Raw genomic sequence first — 15,955 nt, forward strand, 5'->3', positions numbered from 1 at the left:
CTGAAACATGTACCAAATGGTTTTAGAATTTGGAAATCAATTAGAAATCAAAATCAAACGAAGATTTAACCTGGAACCCAAATAGTTATGATTTCCAAACCCACAATCTAACCCGAAATCAAACCCATAAATCCTACTTGGAAATCAAATCTAGCATCGATACGTAGAGAGCGGGACAAGAAGAAGATAAGTGGAGAAAGAAGAAGGCATCAGTGAAACTGCTGATGGTGGTGTGGTGGCGATCCCTACCTTGATGACGAAGGTGATTGAAGATGATGGTGGTGGTGGTGGGAACCCCGATGAACAGAAACAGATGCGGTGAGTCTTTGTCGCCGGAAAATTGAATCTGGTGACATCCTTGCCGCCGGAAAAACGAATTTGGTGCCCCGACTAACAAAACCCTTGACACGATCTTTAGAATAACATCCAGAGAAGATCTTCATACAATATTCTTACATATGTGTCTCAGAGGAAAGTTGTAAAGGGTGTGGATCGTGAAACCCTAGAGCTGTCATCACCACCTATTCACTTGAAAACCTTTATCGTCTCAGATCCATGCCACCATCTCAATCTACGATGTTGCTTTAGATCTACACCATCATCATCATCAACTGTGTAGATCGTGTCAAGTCATTTAACATGTTGGTTGTTTCCAGTGAAGTGAGGATGGTAAGTGGAGATAGAGGGTTGTTCGAGTCAATATATACGAAAAAGATGGTCAACTGGTATTCCGGTGGAGCGGCGGTGATAAGTGGTGGGCGGTGGTTTGGTGTAGGTTTTAAATATACGAAAAAGATGGTCAACTGATATTCTAAAATGGGTGGGCCAAAACAATTTATTATATAATTTTTAATAGGTTAATAAGAAATACATAGTAAATAAATGAAAAAAGAAAAATATAAGGGTAAAGTAGTCTTTTTATAACACTAGGGACGAAACATGCAATTTTTTACGACATTAGGGACGATCCGAATTAATTTTTAAAAATAGGGATTAAACACACTTTCTGGCATATGAACAACGGACCAATTTACCCTTTGAATTAAATCGATCAACAAACGAAAAAAAAAAAGTTACTTGTTATTTCGTTACTTTTCTCTTGTAAAAGTTACCACAATCATCTTATGCTATATTTTTCCCGGTACACCATCAAATAAAGATTAAAGAGCAAATCCAGCAGAAGCGGATAGGCCCGTAAATCTCTCGAGGAGAGGATAACGCACACTCATCCAGAGAGAGCTTCATCACACACAACAATGTCGATTTCTGTAAGACTACCATCTTCAATCTCCTTCCTTTCATCCTCCATTTTCTCCCTTTCTTCTAATCAAACCCCCTCCACCTCTCTTTTCATCAAACCCCCAAAACCCCATTTTCCCAAATGCACCACCGCCGTAGTCCGCTCCCAGCTAGCCACACTCCCAGTACTCTCCTTCGACGGCACCAAGGTCGGAGAAACCACCCTTAACCTCAAATCCGCCAACCCAGACACCGCCCGCGCCGTTGTCCACCGTGGTATCACCACTGACCTAAACAACAAACGTCGTGGTACCGCTTCCACTCTTACCAGAGCCGAGGTCCGAGGAGGTGGTAAAAAACCCTTCCCCCAGAAGAAACTCGGCCGTGCCCGCCGTGGGTCTCAACGTACTCCGCTTCGTCCCGGCGGAGGAGTCGTTTTCGGCCCTAAACCCCGTGATTGGTCCGTGAAGATCAACAAGAAGGAGAAACGGCTTGCGATTTCAACGGCTTTGGCGAGCGCCGCTGTGAATGGGATTGTGGTTGAAGAATTTGGGGATAAATTTCAGAAACCCAAAACTAAAGATTTCCTTGAAGCCTTGAAGAGATGGGGAATCGACCCCAAGGAGAAATCTATGTTTTTCATGACAGAGATTTCAGACAATGTTGCTCTTTCCAGTAGGAACATTGGAACTCTGAGGATGTTGACGCCCAGAACACTAAATTTGTTCGACATTCTGAATGCTGATAAATTGGTTTTCACTAAAGCTGCATTAGACTACTTGAACGATGCTTATGGATACGAGGAATATGAAGATGAAGAAGATTTCGAAGAAGTAGCTGATGAAGGTTGGTTAATTAATCCAAAACAGTAGCATTATCAACTATCAATTCTTATTACTCACTGCTAAATGTTCTGTTTACATTCATGATTGTGGGTCGAAATATAAGAAAACCAGATAGAACATGAAAACTATCATCCTAATTGTCATAATTATAGTGTTCTTGATTGGTTTAGAGTCTAAATCATCGTTCCAATCCATGGTTGTTGCTATTGGCTTTAAAAATATGTTTTGGATGCGTTAATGTGTTCAATTCAGAATAAATTTTTACAACCTACTTGTGGTATAGTAAATCTTGTTTTATTATCAGTGATTAAGAATAGGTGATGTATATAATTTGAAGGTGTTACTAGGCTTAATGACCATTTTTATAATCTAATGGACTTAAATTTGACCTGATTTAATTTGTTAAGTTTTTTATAAATTTACCAAAATTAGTTTCTTCCTTTTCATTTCTCATTTTCTTATATATATTTCAACAGGGACTGAGGCAGAGGAGGTAGTGTTGCCACCAAGCGATGCTTGAAGCTGATTTATCAACATTTATCCTGTAGTTGCATTAAGTTTCAGCTCTGTAAATCTTATTTTTGTAGGGAATATATAAGATTGAAGCGGATTTTGATGCAATTTGGTGTTGTATCTTTCTTGTGATTTATTATATTTTCACCAGGCTATAAGGTTCAAGGTGTAAGAGTAAAGTAACAACTTGTTTTAATTGAAACATCAAAGTTTTTTGGTTCTTTTTTCTACCATGGTATTAATAGTATGATATCGTGTGTCTTGTTGGATCATACAAAAAAAAAAAAAAAAAAAAAATGCACTAAATACAGATTTTGCAGTAGATTGATGGTTATTTTGTGGATCTTCATATAGGAGAGTTGTTAGAATTGTCATTATCTTTGAAGTTTGAAGTGTAGGCTATCATTAACTGAATGTTGTCTTCGTAAATTTTCAAAATGTGAAATTAATATGATTATAAATATTACTTGGTCATATAACATATTTTATAGAAAGGATAAATTGCACAATGCATGTGAAATGAACGTCCTCGACTATTTAAGGTAATTTTGGGAAACATATTATTCAAAGTTGGGCATATTTTTCCAACAACAAACAATTTATAAATTATCACATCGGTGTATTGGAATATATGTTTTGAAAGTATAAACTCGAATATATTGATTTTAAAAATAAGGTTATTTCTAAATTTCTAACGATTTCTTTTTCCAATTGAAATTACCTTTTACCTTATGATTTTAATTGAAAGGAAAATGTGAGGTCTCATTTGATTTAACATTTTTAACTGGTGCCATTAACATTAGGACTTTAAGTGAAAGGAAAATGTGAGGTCTCATTTGATTTAATATTTTTAACTGGTGCCACGTTAGGCTGAATGGTGTCTTACCAGCGGTAATGTATGCCACCTAGGCTAATAGGACATGTTTGTCATTTTTGCTAAAAATGACCAAGGTGTTGTGTTGATGGTATTCACCAAGGATAAAGAAGAGAGTAGAGAGAAAAAGACAAATCTCATCATTTGTTTCACATTTGCCACCGGTAGAAACCCACCGCAGGTATTATACCGGCGGTAAAAATCTTGTTGCGGCCCGGTGTTTACCGGCGGTAAAGGAGCCACCTCAGCATACCTTTGGTGAAAATTTTACGACACCGCGTAGCCTTAGACCTCATTTGTTTTTCTACAAAAGTACTTTTTTGAGCACTTTTCCCTTTTAGCGGGTAGACGTTTCTCAAGTGCACGTCTTCTTTCGCAAACACGGAAAAAGATAAAAAAACATTTAACCACTTCCAAAACAAACAACACTAAGTCCATTTGGCATTGTATCACGAAAATGGAGAAGGTAAGACAACGGGGTATACAAAGCATGAGAGTTTTATACTGAGAAGTTGGAGGAGGGCGATGACTGTGCATACCATTCTGAAGGTCTCCTAATGATGACCTAGAGCCACAATTATGGCCTTATGTTGTGTATACCACGAAATACCACAATCAATACTCTCTTCTTCTATGCTCGTTTCTCCTTTTCTCGTTGCAAGTATACCAACAATGATGTGGAAGAAGACGGTGGTGAAATGGAGTTGCTTGATCTATCCCCAATACCTAATGATCTAAAGCACTTGTGAAGGGATTCAAGTTGAGGGTAGTAAGTTTCTTTTACTATGCATTGCCTTGATAAACAAACTAATTTCTAAGCAATTATTGTTGGAGCATTGATGCCGGTTTATACTATATCTTAAAATTATTTTCATATAATTATTTTATTAATTTTAATTTATAACTAAATGACCTTTTGAAAGGCTAATCATTTTCGATAGTTTTTAATTTAATTTATTTTACAAGTTTAACTGATTTATATTTATTTATCTAAAATATTATATAAAAGCTACCTGGTTTCAGGGGCGGATTTAGGGGGGTCACCGGTGGCATCGGCAACCCCTCATTTTTCCGGCCGTAGTGGAAAAAATTTCGAAAAATTTTTAAAATTTATATTTTTCTATTATCGTGCAACCCTCAATTTTCCCGTGCAACCTCTACTATGAAATCCTGCGTCCGCCCCTGCCTGGTTTCATTAGTAATTTTTAAACACACATTATATTTTAATACAAAATATAAACAAAACCAGTTTTTTTATTATATATATAAAATAAGAAAAAGTTATTACATTATAATTATGGAAATAAAAGAACATTAAACATGTTAAAATTGTTATAAAGTTTATATTTCATAAATGAAATGTTTTTAAATATTTAATAGAAATAATTAATTAATAGAAAAATAATAAATATTTAAAACTAGACTATATTTAAGGGTAAAATATAAAAGTATATTGATTACTCAAAAAAGAAAAAAAAACATGCTTTCCAATGGCCTTGAATGATACCACCATGTAACTGTTTTTGTTAACAATCTATTTATTTCATAAGATCTACATTATGTATCTTCAACTATTTATGACAATATATAATTATACTTAAAGAATTTTGTTATAAAATTAGGGTTATTTAAAACATATGTTTGATATAAAAAAATTGTTATAGAAAAATTAGTTGTCTCAAATCCTTAGTTCATTGATTTTACTGATGCAACCAATTTATACTCAATAGGACTGTTTATTGTGATATGTGATGATTAACATTTTAGAATGAATATGATAAACATATATTAGTTATGAAAGATGTTATAATCTAATATATAACAATTGTATTTCTTTTGAAATAATCTGAAATTGAGAGTTTAGGATAAAATTCAATACTTAAATTAGCAAATTCAAAATATTTAGTCTATAGTCTACACAATCTTATGTTTATTAATTGTACGTCTGTTATAATAATATAATGTTTAACGAATTTTTTATTATATTATGACTAATTTGACTATAATGGAAAAAATTAATCCTTAAAAAATTTAATACGATTATTATCGATCAAATCATTTTTGATATTGAAAATGTTTATAATCGGAAAAACATGAGTTTGTCAAATGTTGGGTTTTTTCAAAAAAAAAAAAAAAGATTTTTCCAAAAAAATTAAGAAAAAATTCCCTATTATCAAATAAAAAAATATAACTTTTTTTATTAAAAAATTTAGGATTAAAAAGAAAAAATAAAAAATTGGTGAGTGACCCTTCTCCCTGATCCCTAATCATGGGTATCCGATCTTCGATTATGGATGTAATAAAACTATGGCATTTGCAAGGATTGAAGACGAAGATGGAAGAAGGAGATATCCAAGTTATTACGTGTAAATTTGTGTGTTTGACAACGAGGGGGACGAAACTTCGGGACTCCTAAATTTGAGGATCCAACAAAGCTCACAACCAAAGAAAACGTGCCCCACATTAGCAATCCCAAAATGAAAATTTCCAGCAGTTTTCAATCAGACAATTCTTTCAAGAACCGATTCTAGGTAAAGTAAGAAATTCATACATGATATGCATCTCCAACATCAATGCATTTTTGTTTATTTTAGATTCCGTCAATGGGTTTTATATCAAAATTTCGATTCTTTCATTAATTATGTTCGTTTGTGTGCTCCGAATCGGTTTATAGATTTTATTCTGCTGGATATCGGACGTAGGAAGAAACGAAATTTGAATAAATACATATGTAATTAGTATGGGCGCGAATGAGATCCAAATTTTTGTGATCAAAACCGTCAAAAATTTGGGTGAAAATTGTGCATGCTGTGTTAAAAAATACACATTTCATTATTGTCTTATGTTTTTCGCATGCGTTTTATTATATAAGTTTTTTCCTTCAGTTTTCATCATCGTAGACTTCGTAGTATATTCCTCCCCTGTAGTTGGATTTGCATTTCTTGTTCGTAGAGTATTTATACGTATGGAACGTCGTCCAAAAGTTAAAAGCTTAGGAGCAAAAAGTAAAAGATGGAAGGAATTGCAGTCTCGTAGGAGATTTAAGTCATTGCATCGTGTTCATGTTCGCAAACAACATAACAAAAATAGTTTCATGCAGGATCCACCAAGTGTTCGACAAAATTCCAAAGAGACAAGTAACAAACTTTACAACAATATGAGTGCCAAGGACAACAAAGACGTTGTTTCCTCAACAAACAATTTGGTTGATAAGAACCCAAAAGAGATGCATCATAACAAGTTCGATGAAGAGTACAGAAAATCTAATTTTGATAATAACGATAAAGATAAAACGAAAGAAAGTTTGGATGTTGATGAAGAGAAAGAGAAAGAGAAACAAGATGAGCATCGAATCAAAACTGTTAGATGGCTTGATGAGGCTGAAAAGAGTCTAATGGATCTTGGAATTTCAGAGGATGAAAGAAGCAAAAGATTAGAGAGTCTAATGGAAAGAAGAAGATCAAAAAAGCTATCAAGCTTTCAAGTTAGAAGAACTGGAATAGGAAATACAAGCTGTGGTCAACTTTCTTCTCTCAATATCCCTAAAAAGAATCCATTTCTTTCAGATAATCCAGCTTCTCCTGTTTCAGCTCCATCTTACATGGTGAAAAGCAACCCTTTTGATCTTCCTTATGATCCCCATGAAGAAAAGCCGATTCTCACTGGAGATACATTTGAAGTTGAGTTCAGAGCTACTCATCATAAAGATTCAAGACATGGGCCTTCTAGATTAGGCAGTTTTGCACCTCCAAAATTCACAAATTATAAATACAAAACATCTTTTCAGACTGATTTTTCCATCAAACAGTTACCCTCTGGGAAACTGGTCACTTCAACAGTTGGTAGGTACAATTCTTCACTTCTTGTTCTAGCATTCTGATTAGGGTTAAATGCAAGAAATAGCAACATACTTTCATTTATTTGTTTCATATACACAAATATCTGAAAGTGCATTGCTATTTCTTGCATTTACCCCATCTGATTATTTATCATGAAAGACCCTCAAATTGACAATATATTTCTTTTTTCAAGAAAACAAGAAAGATGACAACAAACAGGATAAACGCGATGATGCTTCAAACCCTAATCATTCCACCATTGATAACAATGCAAAAGAAGGTGAATCCTCTCTAAAAAAAAATTCTAAAAAAATTAAAAGCAGAATGTTACTCATCATGATGAGTTTTGTTTTCTAGAAAACAAGGAAGCTGACAAGAAACAACCTCAACAAGATGATTCAAAAGCAGCTGAAAAAGTGTTTGACATTCCCGATGAGTCAAACAGAATCTCAAAAAACACAAAAGAAAAGGAAATTGAACATGAAAAAATCTCCATTGATGACTCATCAACTTCATCATCATCATCTTCATGTAGTGAAGATGAAAAACGAATGATGAGACCAAACAAAGAAGCAATCTTGCATTCTTTAAGTATGTCACGAATGAGAAGCGTTTCACTTTCACTTTCACAAGGAAAGAGTTTTCATAGACATGCAGAAACATTCGACTGTGGTCCATCTTCACTGTTTGACAAGTCAAAAACCGATTGTTTCTTTTTTGGGGGAAATAAAAAAATTCATTACGCATCAATGAATTCCATTGCTTCTGATCTGCAGGTGGAGGTTTCAGATGTTGGTTCGCCTACATCCACATCTCTAAATGAAAACCTGGTTGACTCAGTTAACTCGTTTGATATGGATTTAAATGATGTAAGATTGAGCGATGTAGATGATTTTAGTGACCAAAGTTCAGTAGAATCCGATTTTTCAAGAACAGATCATGATTCAAACGAGAAAACCGATAGTTATGCAAACATAGAGGTTAGTGACTTAGTTCTGGATTTGTAACACTGGACTGGACTGGACTGGATTGGACAAACTTTTTAGGGTTCGCCTACATCCACATCTTTAGGAGAGTATTTTTTGTCTTTAGCACACACGAGAGATTGAGAGTGAGTCCCTGACTGTGTTTCAGTCCAATGCATATCAAACACAGTACACAGCTGACTAACTGTAGTTACGTGTGGTACATGGTATAGGAACGGTGTACGTTTGAGAAGTTATAGAGGCAACCAACTGAAGGCTAAGAACCATGTGAATCACATGGTTTAGAAAGTGATACTATTAAGAGTTTTGAAGGAAGAGGTTGATGAGGAAATTTTAGGGTAAATTTGTTTTATAGCTTAGATATAGGAGTGGGTTAGTTAATTTATACTTGTAATTTTGTTTCTTGTAATTTATAATTGTATATTTGTTTTATATGTGCACATTTGTCAATGAAGTTGAGTCATTGGATGAATTGCTTAATACAAACAAAATGACTTAATGGTTGAATGATAGGTTGGGCGCTTTTTGTAAGTGATAGGCTTAAGTGATGATACAGACAGGGGTTAAGTCCTAAGCTTTTAATAAACATGATTCAAAAATTTAATTAACAACCTTTTATAGAACACATAGTTGATTATAAAACGTGACTTCCTATGTAATCTAGAATATGATTTGCATTTTAGATTGCATCGAGATAGATGACACATATTATCTTCGGTGTCAATGGTTTGTGGTTTAAAGTTTATGACCTTATTGATTAAAAAGTTTAAGGTTTGTATAGGATGTTACAACTTTTGTTTTCGGTGTAGTTTTTCATCAACTTAATCACTAGTTTTGGGTTTTGATCTCAATTAAATGTCATGTACAATGTATATATCCTTTTTGATGGTTTTATTTTAGGATCTCTTAAGTTGGACCAAATACGATGATCAAAATGGGTTTGTTGGATGAAGAATGCAAAACTAAAAAATACATGACTTGATTTATCCAAAGACATATAGTCAAGGGACTAGTTTTGTAAGTTACTCATCAGATTTTTGACTTTTGAGGATTAACGTAATCTTTAGACCTCCGTGTGCAATTAATTGGTTATCCTGTCTACTTTTCACGTTGTCGTCGTTCTTTCGATCGAAAGTTCGAAACACTAGTTGTAAAACCCTAAATTTCGAACCAGTTGCAGCAGAATTTATGGGAGACGAACAGAAGCAGATAATATATCATGAAAAACAGAAGTTACAGTTTTGCCTCTTACACTCTCTCAACAATCTCTTCCAGGTTTTTTTTTTCCTATCTGATTTCTATTCAATTTCTATAGAATTGATAAATTTTCTGTCGTTGATATGTCGTCAATTGGGCATATTTTTGTTTTGTTTACAACAAATCAGGTCATACTGTTTGGAATAACGAGTTTTTGAAAATTTAGTTGATTTTACTGATTAATAACCCCGTACGTTCCAAAATCAGGCATCGATTTCTCGTAATTTTATGATTTCAGATGTATCATGAATATTAGATAAGAAATCATTAGTTTTGATCAATTACAGTGTTTCGTTTTGTACTTGGTTCCATCTCTTGGGATTCTGGGCAAATTGATTAACAAATTCTTCCTTTCTGATGCGATTCAGGAGAAGGATGCGTTTACAAGAAAAGATTTGGATGATATAGCTGAAAAACTTGTTAAAGAAGATCCATATGAAGGAAACCGGATGCCTTTCTCAGTTATCTTCAAGCCGCATCATAATTCACTAACAGGTAATTACGATATAAACGTGTTAATTACTGCAGTTGAAAGAAAAGGGAAGAAAGTTGTTTGGCATGATAGGCGTAATAGAGCTTCTTCCATTAACCTTGATCAACCTGAAGGTAAATTAATGGGGATTGTGCTAAATGTTCCTGTAAGAAAGTATGGTGGTCTTTGGAGAAGTAGACATTGGGTTTCTTTGAGAAGGATTAATGGGATTTGGTATAACTTAGATAGTGATTTTACATCTCCTTGTTCATTTGGAAGCACTGAAGAATTAAGGGATTTCTTGGATGCTGCCATTGATGGTGGTACTGAGCTACTTCTTGTTAAAGATGATGACTAGTAATTAGCTACAATAGATTTTGGATCATTTTTGGCCCATTACAACATTTTGCTTTTAACTTTTTTCATTGTAATTTAAAAGTTTTATTCAATTGTAGCAATGAAAAGCGTGTTGTATTTGGATGATATTGCTATAATTTTGTAGATTTGCCAAAGTATAGTACTGTAATAAGATGAAATGGAAGTAAGAAAATTTTAGATGATTCTTTGCATTCTTAAAAGCATTTGACAATTTTCCAAATTAACCATTTTAGATGAAATGGTTAATTTTGAGAATTACTGGTGAAACCCAATATAACAAAATTACAGTTGAAACTTGATATAGTATGTCAAAATGGTTATTATGGAAAATGCCTTAAACTTTTATGGTTCGATTCGAAAAAAGGGTAACCACAAAACTGTCCAAAAAATAATGTTTTTTTTTTTTTTTTTTTTTGTCATTTTGTTTATTGCAACATTGTGTTTTCAGTCTTTTTTTCTTAAGGCGTTGTTCTTTGAAAAACTACCAAATTACAACATTGAATTTTCAACTTTTTTTCTTGATAGAACATTGTACTGCTATGCATCGACTTCTGCCACATAATTTAAATACAGGTAATATGGGAAACTCAGGAATTTATGAGCATCTTATTAGTGGAGAGTGGAGGGGTAATTTAGGTATTTTACTTGATTAGTGGTTTCAAGAGAGTAGTTTTCTTCCCAAATTTTAAAAGGCACTTTATCTGACCACTATATGCACTTTTGCAATGTACATAAGAAGAAAATTTTAGGTGGTTCTCTGTAAACCTTAATTTCTATGTCCTACTGGTAGGTCCACTTCTTTAATGCATTAGTGATTTAGTTCTCCTCCTACCACTATATATACACACACATTGGCATTGCATGCATATACTGAACTTGATCCTCTCTCTCTCTCTCTCTCTCTCTCTCTCTCTCTCTCTCACACACACACACACACACACCAAGAGTGTAAATACACGCACAAAGTTAACAAGAGAGCTAACCATGTTGAGCAAATGTAACTCAAGTAAAAGGGTTGATGGTAGAAGAACAACAAAGATTTCAGCGAGTTGTAGATTTTTATTGCCTGTGAGATACCTTAAAAACGTGGGTAATTGGATGGTGGCTGTTCTTTGTTTTGTTGCTCCTCGAAAACGAGGTTCCACTAAGATATCATCATCGGGTACTCCAAAACGACTTTCACTCTCTCCATTGGATTCTGAAAGAGCAGAAGCCATTAAGGATTGCATTGACTTCATAAACTCTTCTTCTTCTACTTCATCAACCATGTCTAATTCTGTTTCTTGTTGAGGAGTTGTTCATTATTAATATTATATGATTCGATCTTCAATTTGAATTTTTAACCTGATGTTTTTGTTTTTGTTTATGTTTGATTATGTTCTGTTGTGGGGTTAGTAGTTGGATGTTGTAATGCTCTGGATAAAATATAGTTGAGGCATTGAATGAAACAAAGAGTGATTTTGGTGGTCCGTACAAAGTAGGGTCAAAACATATTTAGCTGTCTATGCACCGGCTATATAAACTCTGACCATTATTATTACAATTATTATTATTATTATTATTATTATTATTATTATTATTATATAACAAAACCAACCCACGTGACACATCATCATAATTTATTATTTATTATTTATTGTAGGCTACGATGGATTAGCCAAGGTTCAATATGGGAAATTGGGAATCAAATCAAAATAGTAGATAACATTCAAAGTATTATATTATTATCAATGGGTTAAGTGAGTCGGTGAGTGTGACACTAGGCATTAGGAAAATAATTGGACTACATAAAAAAAGGCATTACATTTCATAAATGTCCAAATATAAAAATATTTGTGTCACATAATGGTATAAAAACAAAATATACAGATTCTATCAAAATGTGTGTCTAATCTTTCCTATATACACCAGTGAAATGGCTTTTTTACAAAGTCGTCATAATCTCCCTGTTATGTTTTCTTTCTCATCAAACCATTTCTGTGTGCCAAAAAGTCATATTTGATTTGTTGCTTCTGAAGCATAATATGTTTCTATGGAGCTTCGAGAAATCGTTGCACCAATTTGTGGATTTTAGTTCGCATTTTCAATCATCACGGGTGATAAATCAGACTATATATATTAATATATGTAACTTTTAGTCGATTATTTTTTCACCAGTTGAAAAAAGATTCCATATCACTGTTCCAACCAAATATAGCCCAATTGCCACCTCAAACACATCATCCCAAGAGCCTGTTTACACGTGTTCACAAAAATGTAAAGTTTCTCTTTACTTTCACTTTGTTATAATAAACACAAAAAAATAAATAAATAAATAATTACCATGTTGCAAGATGTAACCGGTTGCTGCAGTACCAAAGACACCAGCCAAAACTCCAGCAGTATTCGATAAACCAAGTAACACCCCCTGTTAAATACCAAAATCATAAAAATTATTAAAAAAAAAAAAAAAAAAAAAAGTTTAATCATTGTTTTAGTCGATTTATAAGTATTTAAGAAAGGAGATAGATGCTCACGGAATAACGAGGGGCAATATCTTGATGATTTGAATATAAACCCGACTGTGAAAATGCATCAGAACCCTGTTTTTCATAATTCAAGATGTTATTAAAGTGTTACAAGATTTTCAAGAAAAATATTTATTTATTTCAAATAATTAATTAAACACAAACCTGACTACATGCCATGCATAAGACAGCCATTGCAGGAGAGTTAACATGGCTTAATTGAGATAAGAAAAATGCAGGTCCAAGAAATCCAATTGATTGCATTACCTGATTTTTTAATAAAAAAAAATATAAGAAATAAAAAACTAATAATCAAATAAAATATTAAATCTTGAATATTACCTTTCGAACTGTGGTTACAGACATCCCTTTGCTGACAAGTGTGTCAGCTATCCAGCCTCCAAGATTGGCTGAGAAAGCCATTGTAAGCCATGGTAATACACAAAATAGCCCTGATTCTGTTAGATTAAACCCTAGAACCTGTAAAAAATACATTTAAGTCAATATTTCTTTGATTAAAGTTAAAACATATGAATTAAAAGACTAATTAACCTGGTTATAATAGGTAGGCATCCATGTGAGGAGTATAAAGGTCCCCCAGTTGTGACAAAAATGACACGTGATTAAAGCCCATACAGGTGGTTTTGACAAGATTGCCCTCCAAGGAATGGTTTTAACAGGTTCCTCAATAACTCTATTGTGAAAGATAAGTTTCTTCTCTTCAGGGCGAAGTTCAGGGTCTTCAAGAGGTGAACTGTATGCCTAATAAAATTTTACCATATTTGTAAAAAAAAATAGAAAAAGAAATATCAGAAATGGGATGGAATTATGAAAAGATACCTTGTTTAACCATAATGCAGTCCACACTGTGCCTAGAGAACCAAAAGAGAAAAAGACAGAAGGCCATCCATATGAATGTATTAAAAATGGTGAAAAGGCAAGTCCTGTGACAGATCCAAGGTACATTCCACTGTAAACAAGAGCTAATGATCTGCTTCTTTCTGCAACAGGAACCCATTTTGATAGAAGATTGTTCATGGCAGGCATAGCCACACCCTGGAAGAAGAGAGGGAGAAAGTTGTATATATATAAGCTACAAGTTTATCTTTATAAAAAAAGAAAGAAAGATCAATGGAGATGTTGGAAGAAGAAAAAGAACCTCGCCTATGCCCATGAAAGCACGGACTATGAGCAAGAAAGGTAATCCTAACTTTGCAGCAACTGGAGTAAGAACTGTAGCTACAGACCACCAGATGACACCAAAAGCCAATACACGTTTCCCACCTACAGTGTCTGCCCAAATGCCTCCTGCAATCTAATTCTAAGCTTAATTACCATTAATTCAAAACTGAATCACATATGAATTTGTTCTTTTGATTAATCTAGCACCAACAATGATGTGAAGAAGAAGAACTGAATTAGATGAAGAAATTGTGAAAACCTGAGTGAGAAGGTAGCCCCAGAAGAAGGATGATTGTATCAAACCAACAGTTGTAGAATTCCAATGGTACTCTGACGACATTGGTAGTATAGCAATGCTCATATTCACCTGCCATGTAGAAAAATTGAACTCAGATACCAATATTACACATTCTGATTCTTCAAACATGGCCTTTATCATCAGTTGAAAATTGGGGTTACATAAGGAATCGAGGGGTTCCATCACGATGGTTGTACATCTGATTCGTGAATTTCTCAATAGATACAACAAGTCGAGTTCAAAAAGTAGTTAATTCAGTAAACACACAAGCTAATCAATCAATTCCAATAAATCTCAACTAAAAACGGTGTTAAAACAAGGTTCTTTCAAGTGTCAACAGATTTCATTTGAAGAGATGTCATGATCAATCAAGTCACGTTTGCTTAAGATACTCGTATAGATTCCATAAAACTTAGCAAAATAGTAGTGAGATGAGCTTACTCTATCCATGTTGCAAAGAAGGAAAGCAGAAAAGCATAGAATAACAATAGTCCAACGTTTCGGGAACTCTTCCCACCACGGAACTGCATTGTCAACAAATTCATCTCCATCATCATCCTTCGATATAACGTCAACGCCCAATTTCTCCTTGAACTTAAACGATTCAGGCGCTGACTTCGATATTTCATACGATTCCGATTTTACATCCGACCTGACCTTCCATAACTGATTTCTCCCACGTGAACCATTCAGAAGAACATGAACACTCGAACCAGAGAGGAACTGAACCCTAACTCTGAAGTGAAGTCTGAAGTTGAAATTCGAACCGGAGTTTCTGGAAACCGATGAGTCCGGCGGACGCTGGCGTTTCGGAGGAGAGTATAGAGATATCGGAAGTGCTCTTCCGTCCACGGCGATCGAGCTGCAAGCCATTGACGTTGCAGCGATTTTGTGATGGAGAGATTTTTGAATTGGTTTTTATGGGCGTTTTGGACGTCAGTTGAAGTAAATCACTTGGAAGAACTGATATTTATGATGATTGGTTCTGATTTTGACAAGTGGCAATCCACAGATGCCGTAGATAGAAAGTGGACCCCACTTGAAAACAGTTTTTGTATAGTAATGGGCTTACCAGATTGTTATTTGTTGGGCCTAGTCCAATATTGATTAAAAATTGTAGGTTTTGGTTCATAATACCATTCCTAATTTCCTATCTTATGAATTTATCGCGTTTTAAGTCTTTAACAGAAATAAAAGGACCATATTACTTTTATTATTTTTAAATTTTTATTTATTATATTTCAAACTTTTTATTTAATTATTTATTATATTTACCAAGTCAAATATGACCCTACCTATTTCCCTTTAACCTTCTTCCCGTTTTCCTCACAGTATTCTTGTTTATGCCACCATCTCCTCTCTTGAAAGCATCGTTCAAACAGAAAGCAAAGGATCTTTATCCTTCCCCAAAATCATCTATCTTCGATGAAACTTCACCGTCTTTGAAAAAACACGGTGTATAATCTCCCATGAAGCTCCAATGTCTCTGGTGGGTTGAGAAATTAAATAATCCAACGTCATTGGCTTTGAACTCATTAGTTATTGGGGGATGATGACTTCGAACC

The 15,955-nt window shown here is 34.1% G+C and overlaps 4 protein-coding genes across 6 annotated transcripts; 3 read left to right on the forward strand and 1 right to left on the reverse strand.

Moving 5' to 3' along the window:
- The first annotated feature begins 1,153 nt into the window (after positions 1 to 1,153).
- On the forward strand, positions 1,154 to 2,818 carry RPL4 (ribosomal protein L4). The gene is made up of 2 exons (XM_078996719.1): positions 1,154 to 2,085; positions 2,561 to 2,818. The coding sequence occupies exons 1-2, from the start codon at positions 1,257 to 1,259 to the stop codon at positions 2,602 to 2,604; spliced, it is 873 nt and encodes a 290-aa protein (XP_078852845.1). The 5' UTR covers positions 1,154 to 1,256; the 3' UTR covers positions 2,605 to 2,818.
- Positions 2,819 to 5,682: 2,864 nt separating this feature from the next.
- LOC145048273 (uncharacterized) lies at positions 5,683 to 8,752 on the forward strand. Of its 3 annotated transcripts, none has more exons than XM_078996722.1 (5): positions 5,683 to 6,007; positions 6,572 to 7,313; positions 7,504 to 7,590; positions 7,668 to 8,290; positions 8,509 to 8,752. In XM_078996722.1, the coding sequence occupies exons 2-5, from the start codon at positions 6,629 to 6,631 to the stop codon at positions 8,533 to 8,535; spliced, it is 1,422 nt and encodes a 473-aa protein (XP_078852848.1). In that variant the 5' UTR covers positions 5,683 to 6,007; positions 6,572 to 6,628; the 3' UTR covers positions 8,536 to 8,752. The 3 variants fall into 3 exon arrangements, with proteins under 3 accessions (XP_078852848.1, XP_078852846.1, XP_078852847.1); XM_078996720.1 differs by having other exon boundaries at positions 5,683 to 6,002; positions 6,562 to 7,313; XM_078996721.1 differs by having other exon boundaries at positions 5,683 to 6,002.
- A 611-nt stretch (positions 8,753 to 9,363) lies between these two features.
- Positions 9,364 to 10,508, forward strand: JOSL (JOSEPHIN-like protein). The gene is made up of 2 exons (XM_078996723.1): positions 9,364 to 9,571; positions 9,922 to 10,508. The coding sequence occupies exons 1-2, from the start codon at positions 9,485 to 9,487 to the stop codon at positions 10,381 to 10,383; spliced, it is 549 nt and encodes a 182-aa protein (XP_078852849.1). The 5' UTR covers positions 9,364 to 9,484; the 3' UTR covers positions 10,384 to 10,508.
- Positions 10,509 to 12,187: 1,679 nt separating this feature from the next.
- PHT4;1 (phosphate transporter 4;1) lies at positions 12,188 to 15,329 on the reverse strand. The gene is made up of 10 exons (XM_078996725.1): positions 14,832 to 15,329; positions 14,352 to 14,459; positions 14,070 to 14,225; positions 13,751 to 13,966; positions 13,463 to 13,672; positions 13,253 to 13,390; positions 13,076 to 13,177; positions 12,920 to 12,985; positions 12,726 to 12,810; positions 12,188 to 12,635 (listed from the first exon to the last, which is right to left on the reverse strand). Exons 1-10 carry the CDS (start codon positions 15,261 to 15,263, stop codon positions 12,538 to 12,540), a joined length of 1,611 nt encoding a protein of 536 aa, XP_078852851.1. The 5' UTR covers positions 15,264 to 15,329; the 3' UTR covers positions 12,188 to 12,537.
- Positions 15,330 to 15,955: the final 626 nt, after the last annotated feature.

This window comes from Lactuca saligna, chromosome 5 (assembly GCF_052625555.1).
Source record: "Lactuca saligna cultivar CGN05327 chromosome 5, ASM5262555v1, whole genome shotgun sequence".
In the NCBI taxonomy this organism is placed as follows: Eukaryota; Viridiplantae; Streptophyta; class Magnoliopsida; order Asterales; family Asteraceae; genus Lactuca; species Lactuca saligna.

Excerpts from the sequence above, each read along its gene's own strand:
- RPL4 (XM_078996719.1), top strand. The coding sequence starts at position 1,257 with ATGTCGATTTCTGTAAGACTACCATCTTCAATCTCCTTCCTTTCATCC. Across the intron at positions 2,086-2,560 it reads CGAAGAAGTAGCTGATGAAG|GGACTGAGGCAGAGGAGGTA; the intron begins GTTGGTTAATTA and ends ATATTTCAACAG.
- LOC145048273 (XM_078996720.1), top strand. The coding sequence starts at position 6,566 with ATGCAGGATCCACCAAGTGTTCGACAAAATTCCAAAGAGACAAGTAAC. Across the intron at positions 7,591-7,667 it reads TGATAACAATGCAAAAGAAG|AAAACAAGGAAGCTGACAAG; the intron begins GTGAATCCTCTC and ends TTTGTTTTCTAG. Across the intron at positions 8,291-8,508 it reads ATAGTTATGCAAACATAGAG|GAACGGTGTACGTTTGAGAA; the intron begins GTTAGTGACTTA and ends TACATGGTATAG.
- JOSL (XM_078996723.1), top strand. The coding sequence starts at position 9,485 with ATGGGAGACGAACAGAAGCAGATAATATATCATGAAAAACAGAAGTTA. Across the intron at positions 9,572-9,921 it reads CTCTCAACAATCTCTTCCAG|GAGAAGGATGCGTTTACAAG; the intron begins GTTTTTTTTTTC and ends GATGCGATTCAG.